A 25417-nucleotide genomic window follows, 5' to 3' on the forward strand; every position below is an offset into this window, starting at 1 on the left:
TACACATGTTGATTGTGAAAATTTACAATTTTATCACTTTGGAATGAAGCCTCATCCGTAAAGAGAACATTTGCACTGAAATGAGGATTGACACACTGTTGGATGAACCATTCGCAGAAGTGTACCCGTGGAGGCCAATCAGCTGCTGATAGTGCCTGCACACGCTGTACATGGTACGGAAACAACTGGTTCTCCCGTAGCACTCTCCATACAGTGACGTGGTCAACGTTACCTTGTACAGCAGCAACTTCTCTGACGCTGACATTAGGGTTATCGTCAACTGTACGAAGAATTGCCTCGACCATTGCAGATGTCTTCATCGTTCTAGGTCTTCACCAGTCGCGAGTCATAGGCTGGAATGTTCCGTGCTCCCTAAGACGCCGGTCAATTGCTTCGAACGTCTTCCTGTCGGGACACCTTCGTTCTGGAAACCTGTCTCGATACAAACGTACCGCGCCACGGCTATTGCCCCGTGCTAATCCATACATCAAATGGGCATCTGCCAACTCCGCATTTGTAAACATTGCACTGGCTGCAAAACCACGTTCGTGATGAACACTAACCTGTTGATGCTACGTACTGATGTGCTTGATGCTAGTACTGTAGAGCAATGAGTCGCAAGTCAACACAAGCAGCGAAGTCAACATTACCTTCCTTCAATTGGGCCAACTGGCGGTGAATCGAGGAAGTACAGTACATACTGACGAAACTAAAATGAGCTCTAACATGGAAATTAAGCGTTTTCGGACACATGTCCACATAACATCTTTATTTGTGTGTGAGGAATGTTTCCTGAAAGTTTGGCCGTACCTTTTTGTAACACCCTGTATAACAATGTTTATGTCCTGGTATGTTCACGGGCAACGAGTTTTGGTTCGGAGACGGTACTGGATTTCCGATCGACGGTTGGCGGTAAGCTGTGTCGGCACCCACTCACCACTAGAACGTCCTCCGGGGAGACCCCAGCGATGTCGCCCTCGAAGAGCCCCGCAGCAAGGATGGGGTCCGGGGAACCGTCGTCCAGTGGCGGCTGCAGCAGCGCTGTAACACCACAACACAACACATCGCGCTGCTGGCTCCGAACTCCAAGGGCGGCGCAGGCAGCGAGGTAGCACCAAGCCGTACATCCCGGCCCAGGAGTATACCACGCCATTTCGAAATGTTCTAGGCAAACTTAATGAAATAAATTAAGTCACCAACTGCAAATAAGTTCTTTTGGTAGGAGGGGACCGTTAAAGCTTACGTGGTTGACATACCACTCGCAAATAATACTGCAATGTCTGTAAATATCCAGTTAAATTGGCGGAGATGAATAATTTTGAAACATCACAATTTACATCTGCAACCTGAATATGAGAGAGCAAAGAATGTTAAAATTTGTTTCCTCCAATGTACGACGGAGTGTGAAACGGAAAAATGCTTATATGACTGTGTGTTCTTCTAAAGCGGCTAAGCACCGGTACGCACCTGCGGCAGAGGTGGCGGACAGCGCGAACTCCTCGGCAGAGATGGGCTCCCCTGGCTCGTCTGCTTCCTGCAACACACACAACAGGCACACCGATCAACATGTCTGCTCACAGGTGACGGGCCCTGGCTAGAGAGGCGCTCTACCACAACTATGGTTCGTTATTTTTGGAATAGAACATAGACGATGTAGTAAATGGTAGGATTAATGGTAGTATTGCTAGCATTGCCAGAGAAAGAAACATAAGTGAATGTATGAGGAAGAAACTGGACGGCGACTACTTCTCTTTGCCTCCTTTTTTTCTTTTTTTTTTTTTTTTTAAATATATAGTTAGTGCCTCACATAGCTCACTGTTAGTTCATTGTATATGTTATATGCTTATTGTTGTTGTTGTGGTCTTCAGTCCTGAGACTGGTTTGATGCAGCTCTCCATGCTACTCTATCCTGTGCAAGCTTCCTCATCTCCCAGTACTTACTGCAACCTATGTCCTTCTGAATATGCTTAGTGTATTCATCTTTTGGTTTCCCTCTATGATTTTTACCCTCCACACTGCCCTCCAATGCTAAATTTGTGATCCTTTGATGCCTCAGAACATGTCCTACCAACCGGTCCCTTCTTCTTGTCATGTTGAGCCACAAACTCCTCTTCTCCCCAATTCTATTCAATACCTCCTCATTAGTTACGTGATCTACCCATCTAATCTTCAGCATTCTTCTGTAGCACCACATTTCGAAAGCTTCTATTCTCTTTTTGTCTAAACTATTTATCGTCCATGTTTCACTTCCATACATGGCTACACTCCATACAAATACTTTCAGAAACGACTTCTTGACACTTAAATCTATACTCGATGTTAACAAATTTCTCTTCTTCAGAAACACTTTTCTTGCCATTGCCAGTCTACATTTTATATCCTCTCTACTTCGACCATCATCAGCTATTTTGCTCCCCAAATAGCAAAACTCCTTTACTACTTTAAGTGTTTCATTTTCTAATCTAATTCCCTCAGCATCACCAGGCTTAATTCGACTACATTCCATTATCCTCGTTTTGCTTTTGCTGATGTTCATCTTACATCCTCCTCTCAAGACACTGTCCATTCCATTCAACTGCTCTTCCAAGTCCTTTGCTGTCTCTGACAGAATTACAATGTCATCGGCGAACCTCAAAGTTTTTATTTCTTCTCCATGGATTTTAATACCTACTCCGAATTTTTCTTTTGTTTCCTTTACTGCTTGCTCAATATACAGATTGATTAACATCGGGGAGAGGCTACAACCCTGTCTCACTCCCTTCCCAACCGCTACTTCCCTTTCATGTCCCTAGACTCATAGCTGCCATCTCCTTTCTGTACAAATTGTAAATAGCCTTTCGCTCCCTGTATTATACCCCTGCCACCTTTACAATTTGAAAGAGCGTATTCCAGTCAACATTGTCAAAAGCTTTCTGTAAGTCTACAAATGCTAGAAACGTAGGTTTGCCTGTCCTTACTCTTTCTTCTAAGATAAGTCGTAAGGTCAGTATTGCCTCACGTGTTCCAGTATTTCTACGGATTCCAAACTGATCTTCCCCAAGGTTGGCTTCTACTAGTGTTTCCATTCGTCTGTAAGGAATTCGCGTTAGTATTTTGCGGCTGTGGCTTATTAAACTGATTGTTCGGTAATTTTCACATCTGTGAGCACCTGCTTTCTTTGGGATTGGAATTATTATATTCTTCTTGAAGTCTGAGGGTATTTCGCCTGTCTCATACATCTTGCTCACCAGATGGTAGATTTTTGTCAGGACTGGCTCTCCCAAGGCCGTCAGTAGTTCTAATGGAATGTTGTCTACTCCCGGGGCCTTGTTTCGACTCAGGTCTTTCAGTGCTCTGTCAAACTCTTCACGCAGTATTGTATCTCCCATTTCGTCTTCATCTACATCCTCTTCCATTTCCAGAATATTGTCCTCAAGTACGTCTCCCTTGTATGGACCCTCTAATACTCCTTCCACCTTTCTGCTTTCCCTTCTTTGCTTAGGACTGGGCTTCCATCCGAGCTCTTGATATTCATACAAGTGGTTCTCTTTTCTCCAAAGGTCTCTAATTTTCCTGTAAGCAGTATCTATCCTACCCCTAGTGAGATAAGCCTCTACATCCTTATATTTGTCCTCTAGCCATCCCTGCTTAGTCATTTTGGACTTCCTGTCGATCTCTTTTTTGAGACGTTTGTATTCCTTTTTGCCTGCTTCATTTACTGCATTTTTATATTTTCTCCCTTCATCAATTAAATTCAATATTTCTTCTGTTACCCAAGGATTTCTACCAGCCCTCGTCTTTTTACCTACTTGATCCTCTGTTGCCTTCACTACTTCATCCCTCAGAGCTACCCATTCTTCTTCTACTGTATTTCTTTCCCCCATTTGTGACAATTGCTCCCTTATGCTCTCCCTGAAACTCCGTACAACCTCTGGTTTAATCAGTTTGTCCAGATCTCATCTTCTTAAATTCCCACCTTTTTGCAGTTTCTTCAGTTATATCGTTACAAAATGCAAATTGCGTTTTATAAGTGATGGAAATGAGCGATTGGCGTCATTGGCCGGGAGGCCCCTTACGGAGCAGGTCCGGCCACCTTGGTGCAGGTCTTATTACATTCCACGCCACATTGGGCGACCTGCGCGCCGGATGGGGATGAGATGGTAATGAAGACAACACAACACCCAGACCCTGAGCGGAGAAAATCCCCGACCCAGCCGGGAATCGAACCCGGGCCCCTTACGACGGCAGTCCGCCACGCTGACCATTCAGCTATCGGGGTGGACAGTGATGGAAATTAGTTGATCGTGTTACTTCTGCACTTTTATGTAACCAAAGCAATTACTTTTGATGGAAGTGCAGTTTACATACAAAACATTAAAAAAACTGTGTAATCATTATTGTTATTTTGTACTCAATGGAACGTTTTTCATCACGATTAAAGGCAAGAGTTTTCTGTTATTATTTATAAATGCGAGAGCTGTTTGTGAATAACAGAAACACGTTTTAGATGGGCTTGACGAAGTACTGAAGCGAGTTTTGATATTTTTTGTTGTGCGTTTCTTTTAAATTTTATCTTTTTTTCTTTGAGGAAATATGTTTTCTACCACTACATCATAACGTGTAGTGACTTTTTTTTTACTTTTGCTACAAAAGCGCTTTGTTTCACGTTACAAATAAACGATTTTCGAATAAAACCTGAATTAAACATTGAATTTTCGTTTTTTTCTGTAAATACTGTTTGTTTTTAAGTAACAGACAGAAGGTTAATTGGGTAGTAGCCTGCAGTATTCCTGGCTAATCTTGGATGTCTGTTTTATTTCTCTTCGCAGCTGTCCTTCCAGTGGACGTAGCATCATCTTAAACTTGCTTAGAAAGTAACGTAATGGACCAATATGTTTGCTAATTGTATCATCTGCGCCCTGAATGTTTTAACTGTTCGTATGTTATGATATAATGTCCATGCATTTGCCAAGATGGGCATGGTAAGCCTAAAGAGTGCAACCGAGACACCAATTCACCAGAGAAACTGCGAGAGGGACCAGATTACGTCCGCTTCAGCTCAGCAAAGAGCGGGATAAGTGACAAAAGCCTGATTCCGAGTTATTCATTTTTTCTTACAACAATATTCTCGTGAAACAACCTCAACAACATTTTTTACGTATTGTCTGCAGTAAGAATCACAAAACTATTGCAATTTCTTAACTTGCCTTCCTTTTATAAAAAAAAATTAATATTTTATTCTGAAAAACGCAGAACGTGCTTCATGCCATACAGGTATCGGCAAAAATAGGTAAGAGCCAATGAAAGATATTTCAAGCATTTATCAGTTTTGCTAATAATAAACATTTTCAGATACACTATACTGTGATTAAATTGTGTTTAATTCTTCTTTTAATTTTATACAGCACAAAGCAGTTTTATTTGATTAACTCTTCGAAAAATGTTTTGTTACCTACTTTCTACTACGGCAGCATAGACCTTTTTTCTCTTCAGCTGACAAGTTGTTTTTACATTGTTGTGACGGTAAAACAAAGTTCTTTATTATGTCAGTGGTGATCCCTTTTTGGGTCCAGTCTTCAAGATCGTTAAACACTGTTCTCATCTTGACGAAACCAGGGGCAATTTTTCCACTTCAATCAAATTAAATTTTGAAATATTTATTTTCGTTGTGTTAATTTGTATATTGGCTGCTTTTTTTTAAAATATAAAGTCCTCAGGCTGCAGCATAATAACCATAAATGGATTGTTAGGTGTCGCTTTCTCCATAATTTTTACGAGGTCCTTAGTTACTTGACACTCTGACATGCTTCAAGCCTCTTACATTTTTCAATCTAGACATAACCTCTCGTACGCTGCAGACAATTACAAAGCTTTGTGCCATATGGCCCGCTGTAGCCTGACCATTGGGCCGGCACATACCGCTCATGCTATCTGTCGGACCTCACATGCACTACTAGAAGTGGTCATAGTGCTTAGCCCGATTTTCAGGTGGTCGGCACTTAGCTTGGTTTTTCGGGTCTAACTAAAAAAAAAAGGCACTTAGCTCGTTATTGTTTTCCAGTCTACAGTTATTACATTGAATTACAGTATTTTATTGTCACAACAACCATTGCCATAGTATATTAGCATTATGGCAGTATATTAAGAAGTTATTACATATTAATTTAAAGGCGACGTTCAATTTTGGCGTATCACGAACGCTCCTCCTCTCTGTTTATTCCGTTCACAGCTGGTACGTGGTACTCAGGTCACAGCGTTTATGAGTATCAGGTAATGTTTACGGACATCCTGTTGAGCCATGGTAGCCGAAATGAGTCCTTCACTTAATAATTCACGGATTCAGAAGTGTATTTATCTGACGTAAAAAAGTTCGTTGGAGATGGTGGGAACAGATAATATCCGACCTATCAGCGTGCCGATCTAGAAGTCAAGATCCAGGGTTCGCTTAATACTTTCGTACTAGGGACGTTTCGCCACGAAGTGTGATCTCGGCCTATTTACGAGGATGGAGAACTTACTTTCATATAACTCGTAGCTTCTAATAATGCGACACTGTTGACAGTTCACCAACGTCACAGTGCACGTTGAGTTGTTTTGACAGTAACCTCTGCCCTTCTTTCTGCACAGTGGTGAAGGTGAAACCACATTGTCACCGACTCGCTTTTGGAAGGTATGCGTGTCGGCTCTGTCGGTAACGGCACTTTCTGAGCCTCAGCAGTTTCATCTGAAGAATAGGTGTCGCGCTCCGGAAGAAGCTGGTGAGGAAGAGAGCGTGAGCAACGCTTTGTATCGGCTTCTATCACTACCTTTCTAGATTATTCTTGCTACCGTAATGCAGACGGAAGATCAGTATAGGTATCTAAATTGCGGAATATTCAAAACAATATGTGAAAAAGGTAAGACGTAAGACTGGATAACGAAGGCAAAGACCATTCAGAAAGGTGAGATTTCCTAACGTATCTGATCAAAAGTCTCCGGACACCTAGTAGGGATCGCCTTTGCTACTGCTTGAGGTTTGCTGAGGACACCTTCAATGAGTTGTTTGAATGTCTGCAGAGCAATGGCAGTTCATTTTTCCTCAAGAGCCGAAGCAAGAGGAAACAAGTTTCTGAAGTGTCTTTCATTGGTTTCAGGTCGACAGTCTAGGCAGGGCAATCATGAAAGTTATTTTCCAGAAACGATTTCCTCACAGAAGCTGCTTTATGACGTGGTGCACTGTGGTGGTAGTGGTGGTGGTAAGTTCCTATGGGACCAAGCCGCTGATGTCATCGGTCCCTAGTCTTACACCTTACTTAATCTAACTTAAAGTAACTGACGCTAAGGACAACACACGTACACTCATGCCCGATGCCCGAGGGAGAACTCGAACCTCCGACGGGGGAAGCCGCGCGAACCGTGGCAAGGCGCCCCAGACCGTGCGCCATGGTGCATTGCCTTGGCGATACAATCAGTCATTGTCTCCGAACTGTTCCTCTGCTGCACACAGTACACAATGACGTAAAGTGTGCTCATACTACTCCGCATTGAGTTTATTCATAACCACAATAAGGGGACCACGCCATAACCAAGAAAAACTTGCCCATACCGTAACACAACATCGTTCACTAATGGCGCTACGCACGTCGGCAGGTAACGTGGCTTATGAGGAGCTGCTCGACCATAATACCCCATTCTATTTAACTCCCTAAGCACAGTCATTGTCCTAGCTGGACCGATGGTAGCACCTTGGAACTCGCGAGTGATCCTTTCGCTGATTTTCTGCGATACTTTACAACGACTGTTTGCAGTGCCGAAGGTTCCTATCCCTTATTGTATGAGGTCTGTCAGGACATGGTGTAGTTGTGCCTGTTTTTTCGTCTTTCCACTTCACAATCACATCACCAAGAGTCGACTTGGGCAGCTCTGGAAGGGCTGAATCTTGTCTTATGGATTAGTTTCTCAGGTGGCATTCACTGCCTCGTCCACACTGGAAGTCATTGAGCTACTGCTTCTGTACAGGCAAAACACCCGACTCCTTTCACACTGGCAGGTGCACCTCTGGTGATACCTAGTTATCAGTTCCTCATTACATAGGCGTGTCTGGATAAATTAGATCAGAAAGTGTACAAGCAACGTACTAACACAAATTAGTATACATAATTAAGAGAAATCAGGACATTTGGCCTTCTACATGCATTAAAGTGAATCAACGGTGACGGCTGAAAATTTGTGCCGAACCGGGCTTCGAACCCGGCGTCTCTGCTTCTCTATAACGGTTGCCTTAACCGCCTCGGCCGCCTGCACACTCTTCACCGTTGGCCCAAATCCTTAACCTGTCACGTAGCTCCCCTATCCATTAGCCCCACTTTTGTCAGCATTCGTTAAATCCCGCAAGGGTATGAAGTATATAGTGCATCTGCACTGAAAGTACCAACACCCTCCCTGACTCGTATAGACAGATGTGTGGTCGGACATGGCCGACAGAAAAGATACCACACATGTATATCTGTGCGTAAGGTACTTTTAGTGTGGATACGCCATGATACATTCAGAACCGCTGCGGGACTTAGCGAATGCTGCGAGCAGTGGTGCAATGATGCTAAAGGATAAGGGGTCTACTTGCGCGTGACAGATTCAGAATTTGGTCAGACGGGAAGCGTTTCCAGATGCCCGAGGCGGTGCCAGCAAGGTAGCTCAGCTTCTTCGGTCAGAGGGCTGCTAGCCCTCTGTAATAAAAAACTGAGTAAAGGAATCAACGATCAACTTGAACGGATGTCTTGTGACGTCTGCCCAGACCAAACACAACGAACAATACCGAAAAGAAAAAAGAAGAAGGCGGTTAAGCCAACCGTTGTAGCGAAGTAGAGCAGCCGGGTTCGAAGCCGGGTCCGGCATAAATTTTTAACCTTCACCGTTGATTTATTTCAGTACCTGTAAATGGCTTGTTGCGACTTCTCTTAAGCGTTGGTTTTATATGGCCGCTGTAACACCAGTGGTATCTGTAGTGTCGGACGTCATATTTGTTAAATCTAAGAAGAGACAGACAATTTACAAGATAACGATGCCAAGATGAATCAGATAGTGAGGAATGGGGATCTTTGAGACAGGGCCAGCAGAAACGTGAGTCCTCTATAATATCGGAAACGCTAACTAAATTTAACAGTGAGTTTGATACAGAAGACAAGAACGCTACCTGTCGTGTGGAGTAAGTAGAGAAACAGAATAGTTCTGTGTGGGCTTTCGGTGTCTTCAGTATTGCACCTCGTGGTGCGTGAATGCTGGATTACTTAGGGTGATACCTTTTAGCAACAAGTTGCCTGGCTGGAAGGTGTGGAGTCCGGTGCGACTGACCTGGTCGGGAACGCCGAGCGGCAGGTCGAAGGCGGCGGCTGCGGCGGCGGCCAACAGGGAGAGCGCCAGCCACGGGCACGGCAGCGGCCTGCAACACGGCGGCGCCGGTTATCGCCGAGACAACCAGTTTCCGGTTATACCGGTTTCTTCATCTCCAGTTTAACCTCACTCTTAAAACCACTCAAAATAACTAGTTACTTAAATAACCAATTACCGGTTTCTTATTGCTATTATTTCCGGTAACAGGCATACACATCCAACAATCACAAAAAATTTCTAAGACTTCCTCATACATCTGCATTATAAGTTTAAAGGTACCTCGAATCAAAATGTCAAAAAAACAGTTAAACAAAATAAAACTTAGTCCGTACACTGTTCGTTGTTCTTCTCGACAAGTAATTAGGGGTTGAATACTGTACTGTAACACACACATCGAAAAAAGTTTTGCAGCACTCCCCCCCCCCCCGGGTTCCGAGAGTTCCGGAACCCATACAGAAAATTGGAATAGATATCAACCTAAACATCATTTCCGCCCTTTTTATTGCTCATGAGAACCACACATTGCATGTTGTTCCACCATACAATGAGACCTTTAGAGATGGTGGACAAGATTGCTGTACACAGCAGTACCTCTAATACCCAGTAGCACGTCCTCTTGCATTGATGCATACGTGTGTTCGTCGTGGCGTACTATCCACAAGTTCATAAAGGCACTCTTGGTCCTGATTGTCCGACTCCTCAACTGCGATTCGGCGTAGATCCCTTAGAGTGGTCGGTGGGTCACGTCGTCCATAAACAGACCTTTCAATTTATCCCAGGCATGTTCGATAGGGTCATGTCTGGAGAACATACTGGCCACTCTAGTCGAGCGATGTCGTTATCCTGAAGTCATTCACAGGATGTGCACGATGACAGCGCGAATTGGCGTCCATGAAGACGAATGCCTCGCCAATACGCTACACATATGGTTGCACTATCGGTCGGAGTATGGCATTCACGTATCGTACAGCCGATGCAGCGCCTTCCATGACCACCAGCAGCGTACGTCGGCCCCACATAATTTCACCCCAAAACAGCAGAGTACCTCCACCTTGCTGCACTCGCTGGACAGTGTGTCTAAGGCGTTCAGTCCGACTGGGTCGTCTCCAAACACGTCTCCGACGATTGTCTGGTTGAATGAATATGCGACACTCCTTGGTGAAGAGAACGTGATGCCAATCCTGAGCGGTCCATTCGGCATGTTGCTGGGCCCGTCTGTGCGGAGCTGCATGGTGTCGTGGTTGCAAAGATAGACCTCGCCCTTAGCCTCAGGAGTGAAGATGCGCATGATGCAGCCTATTGCGCATAGTTTAACACGACGTCCTGTGCCTGTACGAAAAGCATTATTCAACATAATGGCGTTGCTCTCAGGGTTCCCCCGAGCCATAATCCGTAGGTAGCGGTCATCCACTTCAGTAGTAGCCCTTGGGTGGCCTGAGTGAGGAATGTCATCGGCAGTTCCTGAGTTCCTGGCTTTCTGTATCTCCTCCATGTCCGAACAACATCGCTTTGGTTCACTCCGAGGCACTTGGACACTTCCCTTGTTGAGAGCTCTTCCTGGCACAAAGTAGCAATGCGGACGCGATCGAATCGCGGTATTGACCGTCTAGGCATGGTTGAACTACAGACAACACAAACTGTGTATCTCCTTCCTTGTGGAATGACTGGAACTGATCGACTGTTGGACCCCCTTCGTCTAATAGGCGCTGCTCATACATGGTTGTTTACACCTATGGGCGGGTTTAATTACATCTCAGAACAGTCGAAGGAACTGTGTCTGCCATACAATATCCACAGTCAAGTCTATCTTCAGGAGTTCTGGTAACTGGGATGATGCAAAACTTTTTTTGATGTATTTAAATCAGCAGTAGTGTCTCATGACTCTAACTTTCTGAAAGTCTGCTCAAAAATCGAGGCTCATAATATTGAAATGAAATAGTCGAATGCATTGATGACAAAAATCTCTGACCCAGCCAGGATCCCACCCGAGTCCGCTGCGTGGCAGTCAGATGCGCTGACGACTCACCTAAAGAGGAGGCCTATTGGGATACTATTTGGGCATTACTGCTAAAGAATGAAAATTGAGGTTTGAGAACTCTACCTTTGGTGTTGTGCGTTTCCAAGGGGTAGAAATAGATAAACCTAGACACAGGCAGCAGAACAGATACTTCCTATTTTTTATAAACAATAAATGACTCCTTACATTTTAACGTATTATTGTTACCTTAATTTCCTTACACTCTTATCACTTCCTAGACAAGTAAGAAACTATTGTGCACAACTTCTAGTGTTTTGATTTCTTTAATTATTTTGAATCAAAAAAAGCCAGCTTTATAGTCATATTATTAACTTACTTTTAAACATGTATTTGAATACTATTCATTTTTGGATGACAAAATTCAGAATTCTCTTTCGACAATGTTAATGAAGACTTTAGATAGTATTGAAAACAGAAAATATTTGTCTCAAACAATTACATGGGAACAGTTACAAATTGAGTAATGAATTAATCCAGTGTCCCATATTTACTGTCCAGTATCTTCATAAACACTCGTTCTATAATGGGTTGATTTGTAAGTTGACAGCTTTCATCATAAAAAATATCATTCGAACACGAAACCAATCGTTCAGAAGCCACAGACCATCTTAAACGATAAATAATTAATGTAGAATAATGCAGAGTGGTTAACATTGCAAGATAACAGGTTAAGCTAAGCACGAGATAAGCCATTGCAAATGTGAAATAGTGGTTCATTAATAACTGGTGTCCGAGCGGTCTAGGGCGATGCAGTCATGGACGGTGCGGCTGGTCCCGGCGGAGGTTCGAGTCTTCCCTCGGGCATGGGTGTGTGTGTTTGTCCTTAGGATAATTTAGGTTAAGTAGTGTGTAAGCTTAGGGACTGATGACCTTAGCAGTTAAGTCCCATAAGACTTGACACACATTTGAACAATAACTGGTGTGACCAGCAGAATGTTGAATGCGAGCATGCAAACGAGCGTGCATCGTGTTGAAGAGGTGATAGATATCAGTTTGTGAGATGGAGTTGCAAGCCTGTTTGCACTTCGTGGCTCAGTACAGCGACAGTTGAAGCTGTTTGTGGATGACGCTGTAGTTGTCCCATACGTGCTCGATTGGAGATAGCTCTGTGATCGAACAGGACAAACCAACGTGTCGACACTATGTGTAGCATGTTGGGTTACAACAGTGGTATGTGGACGAGCGTTATCCTTTTGGAAAACACTCCTTGGGATGCTGTTCATGAATGGCAGCATAACAGGTCGAATCAACAAATAGATGTACAAATTTGTGGTCACGGTGTATGAGAAAACCACGAGAATGCTCCTGTAGTCATACGATATCGCACCCTAGACAATAACTCCAGGTATATGTCCAGTGTGTCTAGTACACATACGGTTTGATTGCAGTCTCTCAAGAGGCATCCTTCTAACCAACATATGGCCACCAATGGCACTGAGGCAGAACCAGCTCTCATCAGAAAACACAACAGACCTCCATTCTGCCCCCCAAAGAGCTCCCGCTTGACACCACTGAAGTCGGAAGTGGTGGTGGTTTGGGGTCAATGGAACGCACGCTACGAGGCGTCGGGCTCGGAGCTGTTCTTTAAGTATCCGATTTGTAGCAGTTCGTCGTGTGACTGTGGTGCCATCTGCAGCTCAAATTACTCCTCCAGATGCAGTACGACACGCCAGAAGCATACGCCAAACACGATGATCTTCTCTATCGATAGTGCCAAGTCGACATCCAGAGCCCAGCATTCTTGCGACTGTACAGTGTCGTGACCACCGGTGCCAGCCATCATGTACAGAAGTTATGTTCCTACCAAACCTTTCTGCAATATCGCAGAAGGCACATCCAGCTTCTTGTAGCGTTGTTTGCACGATCTCGTTCAAACTTAGTGAGGTGTTGACAAGGAGGTCTTTGTTGCCTTAAAGCCATTCTTGACTAACACCAACTCACCTCATGCAGTCTCGCATATAACTAACGCTCGCTACCGTGGCAACATGTATTTACCTGATTTGCAACCTCACAATGGCGCTACTATCACCACTCTTATGCCACCGGGGTGAAAACTGAATAGACATCATCTTTCAGATGCAGAATCACACTTACCAAGTATCGTTTATATCACACAACTCCATCTTGCTGCCGCGAATTTTTCCGTCTACATCTACATCCATACTCCGCAAGCCACCTGACGGTGTGTGGCGGAGGGTACCTTGAGTACCTCTATCCGTTCTCTCTTCTATTCCAGTCTCGTATTGTTCGTGGAAAGAAGGATTGTCGGTATGCTTCTGTGTGTGCTCTAATCTCTCTGATTTTATCCTCATGGTCTCTTCGCGAGATATACGTAGGAGGGAGCAATATACTGCTTGACTCTTCGGTGAAGGTATGTTCTCGAAACTTCAACAAAAGCCCGTACCGAGCTACTGAGCGTCTCTCCTGCAGAGTCTTCCACTGGAGTTTATCTATCATCTCTGCAACGCTTTCGCGATTACTAAATGATCTTGTAACGATGCGCGCTGCTCTCCGTTGGATCTTCTCTATCTCTTCTATCAACCCTATCTGGTACGGATCCCACACAGCTGAGCAGTATTCAAGCAGTGGACGAACAAGCGTACTGTAACCTACTTCCTTTGTTTTCGGATTGCATTTCCTTAGGATTCTTTCAATGAATCTCAGTCTGGCATCTGCTTTACCAACGATCAACTTTATATGATCATTCCATTTTAAATCACTTCTAATGCGTACTCCTAGATAATTTATGGAATTAACTGCTTCCAGTTGCTGACCTGCTATTTTGCAGCTAAATGATAAGGGATCTATCTTTCTACGTATTCGCAGCGCATTACACTTGTCTACATTGAGATTCAATTGCCATTCCCTGCACCATGCGTCAATTCACTGCAGATTCTCCTGCATTTCAGTACAATTTTCCATTGTTACAACCTCTCCATACAACACAGCATCATCTGCAAAAAGCCTCAGTGAACTTCCAATGTCATCCACAAGATCATTTATGTATATTGTGAATAGCAACGGTGCTATGACACTCCCCTGAGGCACACCTGAAATCACTCTTACTTCGGAAGACTTCTCTCCATTGAGAATGACATGCTGCGTTCTATTACCTAGGAACTCTTCAATCCAATCACACAATTGGTCTGATAGTCCATATGCTCTTACTTTGTTCATTAAACGACTGTGGGGAACTGTATCGAACGCCTTGCGGAAGTCAAGAAACACGGCATCTACCTGGTAACCCGTGTCTATGGCCCTCTGAGTCTCGTGGACGAATAGCACGAGCTGGGTTTCACACGATCGTCTTTTTCGAAACCCATGCTGATTCCTACAGAGTAGATTTCTAGTCTCCAGAAAAGTCATTACACTCGAACATAATACGTGTTCCAAAATTCTACAACTGATCGACGTTAGAGATATAGGTCTATATTTCTGCACATCTGTTCGACGTCCCTTCTTGAAAACGGGGATGACCTGTGCCCTTTTCCAATCCTTTGGAACGCTACGCTCTTCTAGAGACCTACGGAACACCGCTGCAAGAAGGGGGGCAAGTTCCTTCGCGTACTCTGTGTAAAAATAAGGCTGTTGTAACTGAGAGCAAACAAATACTCAAAAAACCGGTTATTCAGAATTAAAACATCGATGTCGATATTAACAGGTCGGTTGTTTCCAATCCCTACGGCGACAGGGCGGGCATCGCCACGGCGCAGTCTGGCGGCGCCCTGCACCGCCGCTGGGTGGCGCCCACACAGCCCGCAGCGCGCACCTCAGCTGCCGCGCAACACAGAGGGCTCCCGCTTGTCCTGGTTATTACGGATCCGAGATTGCGCGGATAATCCACAACACAAGTGGTTTTGCCGGAAACTGCTTTCATATATATTATTTTTCAAGTCAACGATTCTTTTTTTCAATGGATAATAGTCGTATACGGATGAATGGGGTACCATATCATTAGAAAGGTTTTCTAACCGGCTTCTAACCATGCATCCTGATTTTGCGCTAAAACTTAATTTTAACATTTGGGACCTCTGTGAACAAGTCGCAAGGACAAACACTTCAAAGAGTCCCATTACACCTACAAATCCTGTCTTTACTCACAGACAATTGTATGTAGCCTTTTCAAGGGTTGCTGAATCAACTAACGTTTCTTATCTCTTAAAAAAAAAAGAAGAACAAACAGAACACAAAGATTACATTCTTACGTCAAATATTTTTTACACCGGGGTATTGTAATGCACTGTAAAGAAGTTTGTCCAAAATTATATGCATGGAACGGTATACAGGGTGTTACAAAAAGGTACGGCCAAACTTTCAGGAAACATTCCTCACACACAAAGAAAGAAAATATTTTATGTGGACATGTATCCGGAAACGCTTACATTCCATGTAAGAGCTCACTTTATTACTTCTCTTCAAATCACATTAATCATGGAATGGAAACACACAGCAACAGAACTTACCAGCGTGTCTTCAAACACTTTGTTGCAGGAAATGTTCAAAATGTCCTCCGTTAGCGAGGATACATGCATCGACCCTCCGTCGCATGGAATCCCTGATGCGCTGATGCAGCCCTGGAGAATGGCGGATTGTATCACAGTCGTCCACAATACGAGCACGAAGAGTCTCTACATTTGGTACCGGGGTTGCGTAGACAAGAGCTTTCAAACGCCCCCATAAATGAAAGTCAAGAGGTTTGAGGTCAGGAGAGCGTGGAGGCTATGGAATTGGTCCGCCTCTACCAATCCATCGGTCACCGATTCTGTTGTTGAGAAGCGTACGAACACTTCGACTGAAATGTGCAGGAGCTCCATCGTGTATGAACCACATGTTGTGTCGTACTTGTAAAGGCACATGTTCTGGCAGCACAGGTAGAGTATCCCGTATGAAATCATGATAACGTGCTCCATTGAGCGTAAGTGGACGAAACTAAAATGAGCTCTAACATGGAAATTAAGCGATTCCGGACACATGTCCACATAACATCTTTTCTTTATTTGTGTGTGAGAAATGTTTCCTGAAAGTTTGGCCGTACCTTTTTGTAACACCCTGTATATGTATATGGATGTGCGATAATTTAATGATTATTATAAAATCTCATGTCATTCAGTTCATTTTACAGTTGGTTTCTCTTCATTCCCACAACTACTCTTATCCCAACGACTACACTTATTCCAAATACTGTCATTATTTGCAAAAGCAGACATAATGCCTGATGGGATAGCAGCAATCAGTGATTGTATATTGTTACTTATAATCTGTCTTGATTGCAAAATTTTTTTTGTTCGTATGACCGGTTTCGGTTCATCCTAAACCATCTTCAGATCTGATATTTCAGTTCCAGGAGTAACCCGTCCAAATCCAGCAACTTTCACATGCTGAGTCACATAAAATTGGTTGGCAGAATGCTCCTCATTTATATTAATTATAACACTATTACCGACAGGTGGCGTCTGGTATATTTGTTACATTTCATTTGCACATATTGTATTCAGTAGATTTTTTGATTAACTTTTATCTCCAAAAATACTTCATTAAAATCTGTAGATGTCAAGGTTAAAATCTGTACTTATCAAAATTAAATAACAGTAAAATTATCAATGTTATACGATCTAAAAAGCATAGGTCGATTTCTATATCTATGGCGCCGGTGTAGACTTGTTTTCCTCTATGGTCTGCTTCCGTGGCTCCCGCCATTTCGGTGTTGTGCCGCGATCCGCTCAGTTGTCTGATGTCCATCGCCGTGGGCAAGAGGGCCGTGGAGGAGGGCCCCGTCAACAACGCCAGGCGCTGTATGCTTCTTCTGGCTTCTCCATACTACAGATTTTAATGAAGTATTTTTGGAGATAAAAGTTAATCAAAAAAATCTACTCAATACAATATGTATAAATGGAATGTAACAAATATACCAGACGACACCTGTCGGTAATAGTGTTATAATTAATATAAATGAAGTGCATTCTGCCAACCAATTTTATGTGACGCAGCATGTGAAAGTTGCTGGATTTGGACGGGTTACTCCTGTAACTGAAATATCAGATCTGAAGGTGGTCCAGGATAAACCGAAACCGGTCATATGAATAAAAAAAATTTGCAATCAAGACGGATTATAAGTAACATTATACTGTCATTATTAACAACTATAAAATGTGAGAAAGGATCGCGCAGGTACCCTGGTTTGCTGTTTTATCCAAACATGTTACATGTCACATTAGAAAGCCCTCTTCTTTAAGGGAGACCTGGATAGTACTGGACACGTGAGCTTTTTCTAAATTACATTTTTTAAAAGATTTTATTGGAACAGTCCTCACACTAAACAGTATTATGATCATTGATTAAAAAAACTATAAAACTCAGTGCCATTAGCATATATGTTCATTGACTTTTTAACATTTTTTCCATCCTTTGAATTTGGATGTTTAAATTTTTGGCGGGTTGTATCAGACATGAAATTGTGATGCGTTAGTCACAGTTTTTGTAACTAACATAAAGGTAGCAGGAGCCATCTCCGTAACATAGAAAGCTGTTGCTTCACTGAGGTGTCGTGCTCACAGCCAAAGATCTACAAATTCTTCTTCCAACCTGCCTGCCCCTATGTCTGTCACAACTATTAAAACAGCTCAGCCTGCCACAAAGGAGACACAAGCGTACATGTGTACTGAAGCACGGTGGTTGAAGCAGGCCGACTTTGGGTTCGGCAAGCTTCACGGGACCCATACGGCCTGTTGCACACGACAAAGGGTTGCACTCTCAACGCTACATGACTAGCAAGGTATGTGTTTGCATAGGTAATTTCACTGCAGCTCGTTTATCCTAATGGTGGGAGCAACAAAATGAAGAAACCAAATTTAAATGTGATTGAGCAGAAATTAAAAATTGGGAATGTATACTCGTGATCAAACAAAGTCTAGTAAAGAAATGTTCTGTTTTGTTCATGAAACTGCTCGAAATCGGTAAGTGTCTCGTATTGAAAATTGTTTAAGAAGTTACTTAAAACTCATTCGGGAAACACGAGTGTGCTACGATATGTTTGTAAATTTTACCAACAGTTTTACTGCATAAATATTTTGAAAGAGGACAAAAACTTAGTGGCTGACAAGTGTGTGGAATTGCGTGATAAGGACTTTAGGCCATTCAGCAGTATACAGTCTTTTTAAAATTTATGGCAAACATTGACTGGAATAGGAAAAAAATATAGATTAATTGACATTAAAAACCACATTCTGGTGGTATGCGAAGTAGTGTGAAGAATGCTTACTAGGAACGAAAAGCTTCTTCTTTCAGACATGTACTTTTTCAGATTAATGTAATATGGAAAACAAATTTCGTGTTTCCAGAAGTTTCAAATTTCGTGTATACTAAAATGCATTTGGAGAATTTAGAATGAACTACTTTGGCCACCTAGAATGAATTCAGAGAACCTGCGCTGGCATAAGCTGGCTTCAGCACACCATGCAGCGTAGAGGTCACAAAAAGATCGATCAAGGCCAACGAGAGACTGGCTGGAAACGCGGCGCCAACGCCCCCTCGGCCGCCAGTATTTAGACAGCCGCAGCTGACCGGAGGGCTGGTTATTTCGAGTCTGTCGCACCGAGTGAGTTCCAGCATGGCACCGAGTCGGAGCTGCAGTCACAGCCTGTAGCTCAGAATCAGGCAGAATAGTGTACATATCGGGCTTTGTACTTCAACAGCATTGAGGCTAGATTGGACTATACAGAAGAGCTTGTACCACAGCACATGGAAGCTTAAGCATCTCTTAGTTTGTGAATAAAGAACCCAGTTAATAATTGCGTGCAGTTTGTGTTACAGGAAGAGGATACTGGGCACCAAACAATATCCTCTCCTTGTTCCCATGGTACAGCTCTATAGAGACAATGATATGACATAAAAGACAGCGATGAGGATTTAAAAGAACCTGTAATAAACATTCTGGAAAAGTAATTAAAGATGGTAAACTATGGTCATATTTGGCTGCAACACACTAAGGCTGCAGAAACTAGACTTTCAAAACTTTACTTTAGTTAGCGTTGCATTATAACAGAAATCTTCAGGTTCTTATGTCCAAAAGATATCCACTTTCTGGTATGGTTATTCTTACTATACAAAACATGTATTGCAGATGACCTGATTGTGGTTCGAATTGAGACAAGCTAATACTAGTCGAAAGAGCATGAAGTTGTAGAGAAAACCACTCATACCGAAATAAATCCGTAAACACGATATACGCCCAGAATTAAAGAACAGAACAAATAAAATCCATCATTTTTTGGCCTGCAATAACACAAAATGAATATATATTTCATGTACTCTCGTCTTGTGATGCTCGGGTAAAGAAAGACTTTTTATCAACTTCCGAATCCTACTCATAACACTACAAAGAAAGCGTACAGAATAAACTGCAAGGTATCATAGAACAGCGGGAGACGAGCGGGTAAACAAGACTCCTTTAGCCTGCTTGGTTTGGGCATAGCTAGGCTTGGATGGAAGTAGAGAGCAGCCCGCCCGTTTTGTTGATAACAAGCGCCATCTTGCCTGCCTGGCTAAGAGGCAAGCATAGGCAGGTTAAAAGCGGAATGTGTACGCCTCTGCCTTATACGCTGCAACTCTACAGTCACAGGGCGACGATATACTAAAATATAAATAACGTTGGCAACATAATGAGAAACAGTTAACACTCATCCGTTAAAAGGATGTTGACGACAAAGACGCAGATTTAGTTTGACAGAAGGACGTGGTACTGAAGTAAGAGCTCTGAACTGGTCTAATCAATCTCAATGAAAGACTGCAGTCGGTGACAGTAATTTAGTTCGGCCTCAATTCATAGCTACACACTGCGACATCAAGCATCAACTGCGAGAATGGAACGTTACTCGTTGACAAATGTTGGTGACTCGTTCATAACAGGAACGGGAACTGGCCGAATGAAGTGGCGAGGCCGCCTAAATCTGCTGTCGGCTGAAGAATATTTATCTGTGAACTGTTTGGCGGATGAAGGAAGTCCTTGGTATCAGCGCCGTCTGTGGAGTCACACTGACATAACTACCAAACAATAGATCGGACTGTTTTACTATTATTTATGCTTTCCCGTTATTCTTACTATCGTTAGATATTTTCTTAGCCTTCACTATAGAGAATAATGTCACTTTTATCTAAAGATATGATAAAAATGCAATATTACATACTATCAAGCAAAAAACAAAACTCCAAAGCTGCAAGAACTAAAAAATACACTAGAAGCAGATAACTTCTTGGCAATCCGAAGCACACACTTGTTTTGATTCAGAATCGCGTTACATATCTCGTTCCTCCACAGTTCACACAGCAGTAGTGCGATAGGAGCCGACTATAGCGGCCGAGATTAGAAATGGCTCTTGTCCAATATTAACCGCGTCCGATATCACCCAGTCTCCCCTAACTTATGATTTACTAGACGAAAATTTACACTGTATTTCAGACCGCTTGTTTTAATCTGTCTTTCGGAAAATAATGGACAAGTTGTTTCGGTTTCTGATTTTCAGTAACTTTTTCTCCTGACGACGGGGTCGTCCTCACTTTTCGAAGAGTCAGATCATCGGTATAGTCAAAGGGATGTTGTCCTGCATACTCTAATAACACAGCAAAGCATTTCAGTGCCTCAGTAAACATAACTGGTCCCTCGGTCGCTTCAGCTTCGCTCTCTTCGTCTCCCGAATACGCCTTGTTCAATGCGTCCGCGTCATTTAGTTGCTCAAATCCTGCCTCATAAACACCACTATTTATCCAGTTGAGGAACTTATAGTCATCTGCGTTTCTGCTACCAGATATTTGTGTTCCAAAGCAATATATTCGCACGAATTCTAACTGAATACTTCATGTTTTATTTTAATTTCTTTTAGAAATTGGCACACTATGATCGGGTAACCCGCAAGCTGGATAATCTACATCCTGGTAATCTGGAGTTTCCTCTAGCTTTCAGTCGAGATCGCAACATAACTTCATTTTAAGCGAGGACTGCGCTAGTGATAATGTAACCACACCCTCCCAAACTCTCGCTCTTACTCCGCTTTCTGACCAAGGGGAAAAAAACTGCTGTTGAACATCTGGCAGAAATCAAACACTTATCTTTAGGTAATAACTAACATTAAAATAATGCTATGAAATATTTTCAAAGCAAAATACAACTGTAACTTGATAGTGTACTATAATGTTAGTTTCAGCAATGGCCTGAAGTGTGTGCAAAGGGTGCATCCACATCTGCAGGGCAGCATAGATGTAGAATAGCAATAGAACTAGCCACTTGGTGTAGATTACATGTGTAAGGGGCACTCAAAAAGTTTCCATCTGAGAGTGTTGCTGCAGCGTATACGAGACATACCACTACTCCGATGCGGGCATGTTATGAATGTTGTGTAAACTTACGAGAATATGAAATTTTATTTAAACTATTCAACACCAAAATTTATTATTCGTTGTGCGGTTGGTCCCGGCGGAGGTTCGAGTCCTCCCCCGGGCACGGATGTGTGTGTTTGTCCTTAGGATAATTTAGGTTAAGTAGTGTGTAAGCTTCGGGACTGATGACCTTAGTAGTTAAGTCCCATAAGATTTCACACACATTACTATTCGCTGGCTAAATAGCGGGTGTTTACAATTAAAATGCATCTACCCATGGAGGTCTGGTGTGGGCTGTAATTATTGTATGGCAACGAAACTTGGTAGGTACGCAAGGTGTTAATGCAGAGCCGATTGACGCTGGAAAAAAAATTAGTTCCAGTTTTAGCCACCAGATGAAAAACTGGCGCTGTACAGCACCTCGTCGACGTCTCCAGTGTTCATATTGAAATAACTGTGTGAGTGGAAGTTAATAATAAAATGAACATTACGCTTTTCTTAGGTGTCTGACCTTTTTTTCCCACGTCCTGTTCCTAATCCAACATACATGCAAACATTTCTATACGTCTTTCCTGCATTCACAGCGCCAGATTTACACCTGATGGCCAGATTTGGAACAAATTGGTTTTCAGCGTCAATCGGTTCGGCATTTATGCATTACAACATGTACCAAGTTTCGCTACCATGCGATAATGACAACCCACACTAGACCTCTGAGAGTAGCTCCAGTTCACCAGCCGGCATTTACTTTTTGATTATTGAAATTTAGTTGGCTTTGCACAAAATATTTTATTTAGTGGAAAATTACGTAACATCAATACGTAAAGAAAGACCCATAGGGTTCCCACTGTGCAACATTCGAACTTAAAATCTAGTCAAAATAACTACTGCCACTATTTTAGTTATTTGATTTTTCTGCGCGAATTTTAAATTTAAAATTCACCTAACAACCGGATGTAGTTAAAATAACTGAAGTGACGCTACGGTTTTGGTTCAAATGGCTCTGAGCTCTATGGGACTTAACATCTGAGGTCATCAGTCCCCTAGAACTTAGAACTACTTAAACTTAACTAACCTGAGGACATCACACACATCCATGCCCGAGGCAGGATTCGAACCTGCGACCGTAGCGGTCCCGCAGTTCCAGACTGAAGCGCCTAGAACCGCTCGGCCACAACGGCTGGCGCTCAGGTTTTCTAGAAGATTCTGGCGTCAATAGTAAATTATATATAGCTATCAAAAAAAGTGCGCGCCAGACAAAGTCTTTGTCCTCAGTTGTTTATACACACTTCTTTGTATGAAGTTCTTTTGTCTATGTCATAGGGGGATGTCGTTTTTCACAACAAACATGTTATGTTATGAAGCATTGCACACGTAATAGTTCTCACTGTTGAAATGATCTCAGCGACAAATCTAAAGTGTACAGTGAGAACTATTACGTGTGCAACAACGAGGATGCAGTGGGAATGCATTTACATCGATTGGACGAACGTTATGAAAACAATCACTCGAAACCGACGTTTCACGTAAGTCACATGCAACGAAAATCTGTAACGCAACCATCTGTGTGTGACGTGTTTATAATTATGTTTTATTTATATTTTAGAACAATTAATCTATAAAAACACGCCAAATGTCAGAAAGAAAGCAAGCGTGTAAACCGTCTGATGATGAATCACAACGATTCGAAACCGGTAACGGTTTCCTTTGAATAAAGGAACTTAAAGTAAATTTGTGGCTGGTTACTGTCCTAACACCATCAACATTTGTCTTCAAAAACAGCCACGTTCTCCAGCATGTATTCGCCTGATGCCGCTACAATGGGGGGCGGACACTGTGTAACATTTCCGACACTAAAGAAATGCAAATTCACCGGCGATGTGAGGTGCCTACGCGCCGCGGCATTGCGGAAGTCGCTATGGGCCACTCCCGATGTCCCACGGCGCTGTGTGTGTGCAGGGCCGCCGCCGCTGTCGTAAACAGCAAACAAAGCTCGCCTGCCCCCGTCCATTTGCTAGCGACAGCGGCGGCCATAGAGCAAACACTGAGTCACTAATTGCTACTACGCGTTCGCTGATGTCACTGTGGAGACCATGACTTGCAGAAACTTCCGTCCTCGCGGAAAATAAGCTACTCGAATATCCGATGAACAATAGGATTCCTTATATCTCTAGGACAGATATAAGTAGAATCTAAATCATTTCAATTTCTCTCAGTTGGCGGAAACTGTGTGTAATCGCAAGACGTTTCTGAACTGAAATTATTTAAAATTGATATCTATCATTTACTCTGCATAGTGCCGCTCTGGACGAAACGTTAAGAACTAAAAAGTTTCATTTCCACGACACCTGGAAGATTCACCCGCCGCTATGACATCTGGTCGTGAAAGCCTTGACGGTGTGATCAAAAGACTATACTAGGAAATGAATCAGACGCCTGGAATTTTTACTTAAGAAGAGAGCGAGTTTTTAGTTAGTGTTTTTACTTTCTTGTGACGTTGTAGAGACTCGTCTTCTATACCGATATATTTAAAACTGAAGAGAATCATTTGGACATCTTGAGTTCTACTATTTATTTATACAAAAGCAGCACTACGCCGAGAAAGGATACACTGTACGGGAAATGGATTCTGTTAATCACAACTTGCTGCAATTGCTTTTATTCATTGCTAGTAAAACACAGATAGAACTGTGGAAGTTATAAAGGAAACAGCCACTAGACGGCGTAAGAAGAATTTCGAAAAACTGCAAAGTAATGTAGGAAATGCAAATAATATGGTCATGTCTAGTACTGTTATTAGTAAGTCGCTGTTGTCTCAAGACAAGATTTCCGTCCTTGCAGAAACAGCAAACTGTGCTATGACACCTACGAAAGTCTCAGTTGAGTTTAACGCGAATGTAGAAGTAGTTATACAAATTCTCCTTAAAGAAATTGCAGATGCAAGTCGAATCGAAATCCCAAGAGTATTAAGTCGCAGTAAACATTTCATAACTAATTTCACGAAAGGTGAAAGACTCTCAATGGTTTAAACACAGATGAAGAGGTAGTGCTTCCTCCTGCTGACAAAGGGAATGGTACTGTTGTTATGAATAAAGCAGATTATCGAAACAAAATTTTGAATCTTTTAACGTCAGAACTATGCGAAAAAAACTCAAGACCCTACAACTGGCGCACTGAAGAAATCAGATGTTCTCTTTCAATTCAAAAAGAAGATAAAAACCCTTATTTAAGCCTGAAGTTTTGTGTTACAGGCATAATTTTCTGCGCAAAATTCATAAAATAGATCCTCCACTCCCTCCCGCCGGAGGTTCGAGTCTCCCCTCGGGCATGGGGGTGTGTGTTGTTCTTAGCATAAGTTAGTTTAAGTAGTGTGTAAGTCTAGGGACCGATGACCTAAACAGTTTGGTCCCTTAGGAATTCACACACATTTGAACATTTGATCCTCCACTGAGAGTCATTGTTGGTTCTATCAGTTCCCCCACATATGAAATAGCAATATATCTGGCAACTCGTTTACAGCCGTACATTGGGAAAACTAGCTCATACATGGAAGACTCGCTCCTTTTCGTCGAGAAACTTGAAGGGAAATTTTGGTTCCTGGAGATACTCTTTTAAGTTTCGACATAGTTGCCTTATTTACTATGATCCGGTTAACGAAGTTAT

At 42.7% G+C, this 25417-nt stretch overlaps 1 protein-coding gene across 1 annotated transcript in view; it reads right to left on the reverse strand.

The window, feature by feature from the left end:
• Positions 1–25417, reverse strand: part of LOC124594679 (hatching enzyme 1.2-like) — a 115626-nt gene that overhangs the window by 76618 nt on the left and 13591 nt on the right. The window contains exons 3-4 of the mRNA XM_047133049.1: positions 1468–1534; positions 938–1041 (exon numbers count right to left, since the gene is read on the reverse strand). Coding sequence (XP_046989005.1) covers positions 938–1041; positions 1468–1534 — 171 coding nt within the window. The remainder of the gene's footprint in view (positions 1–937; positions 1042–1467; positions 1535–25417) is intronic.

The sequence above is a fragment of the Schistocerca americana genome, chromosome 1 (genome assembly GCF_021461395.2).
Source record: "Schistocerca americana isolate TAMUIC-IGC-003095 chromosome 1, iqSchAmer2.1, whole genome shotgun sequence".
Taxonomy (NCBI): Eukaryota; Metazoa; Arthropoda; class Insecta; order Orthoptera; family Acrididae; genus Schistocerca; species Schistocerca americana.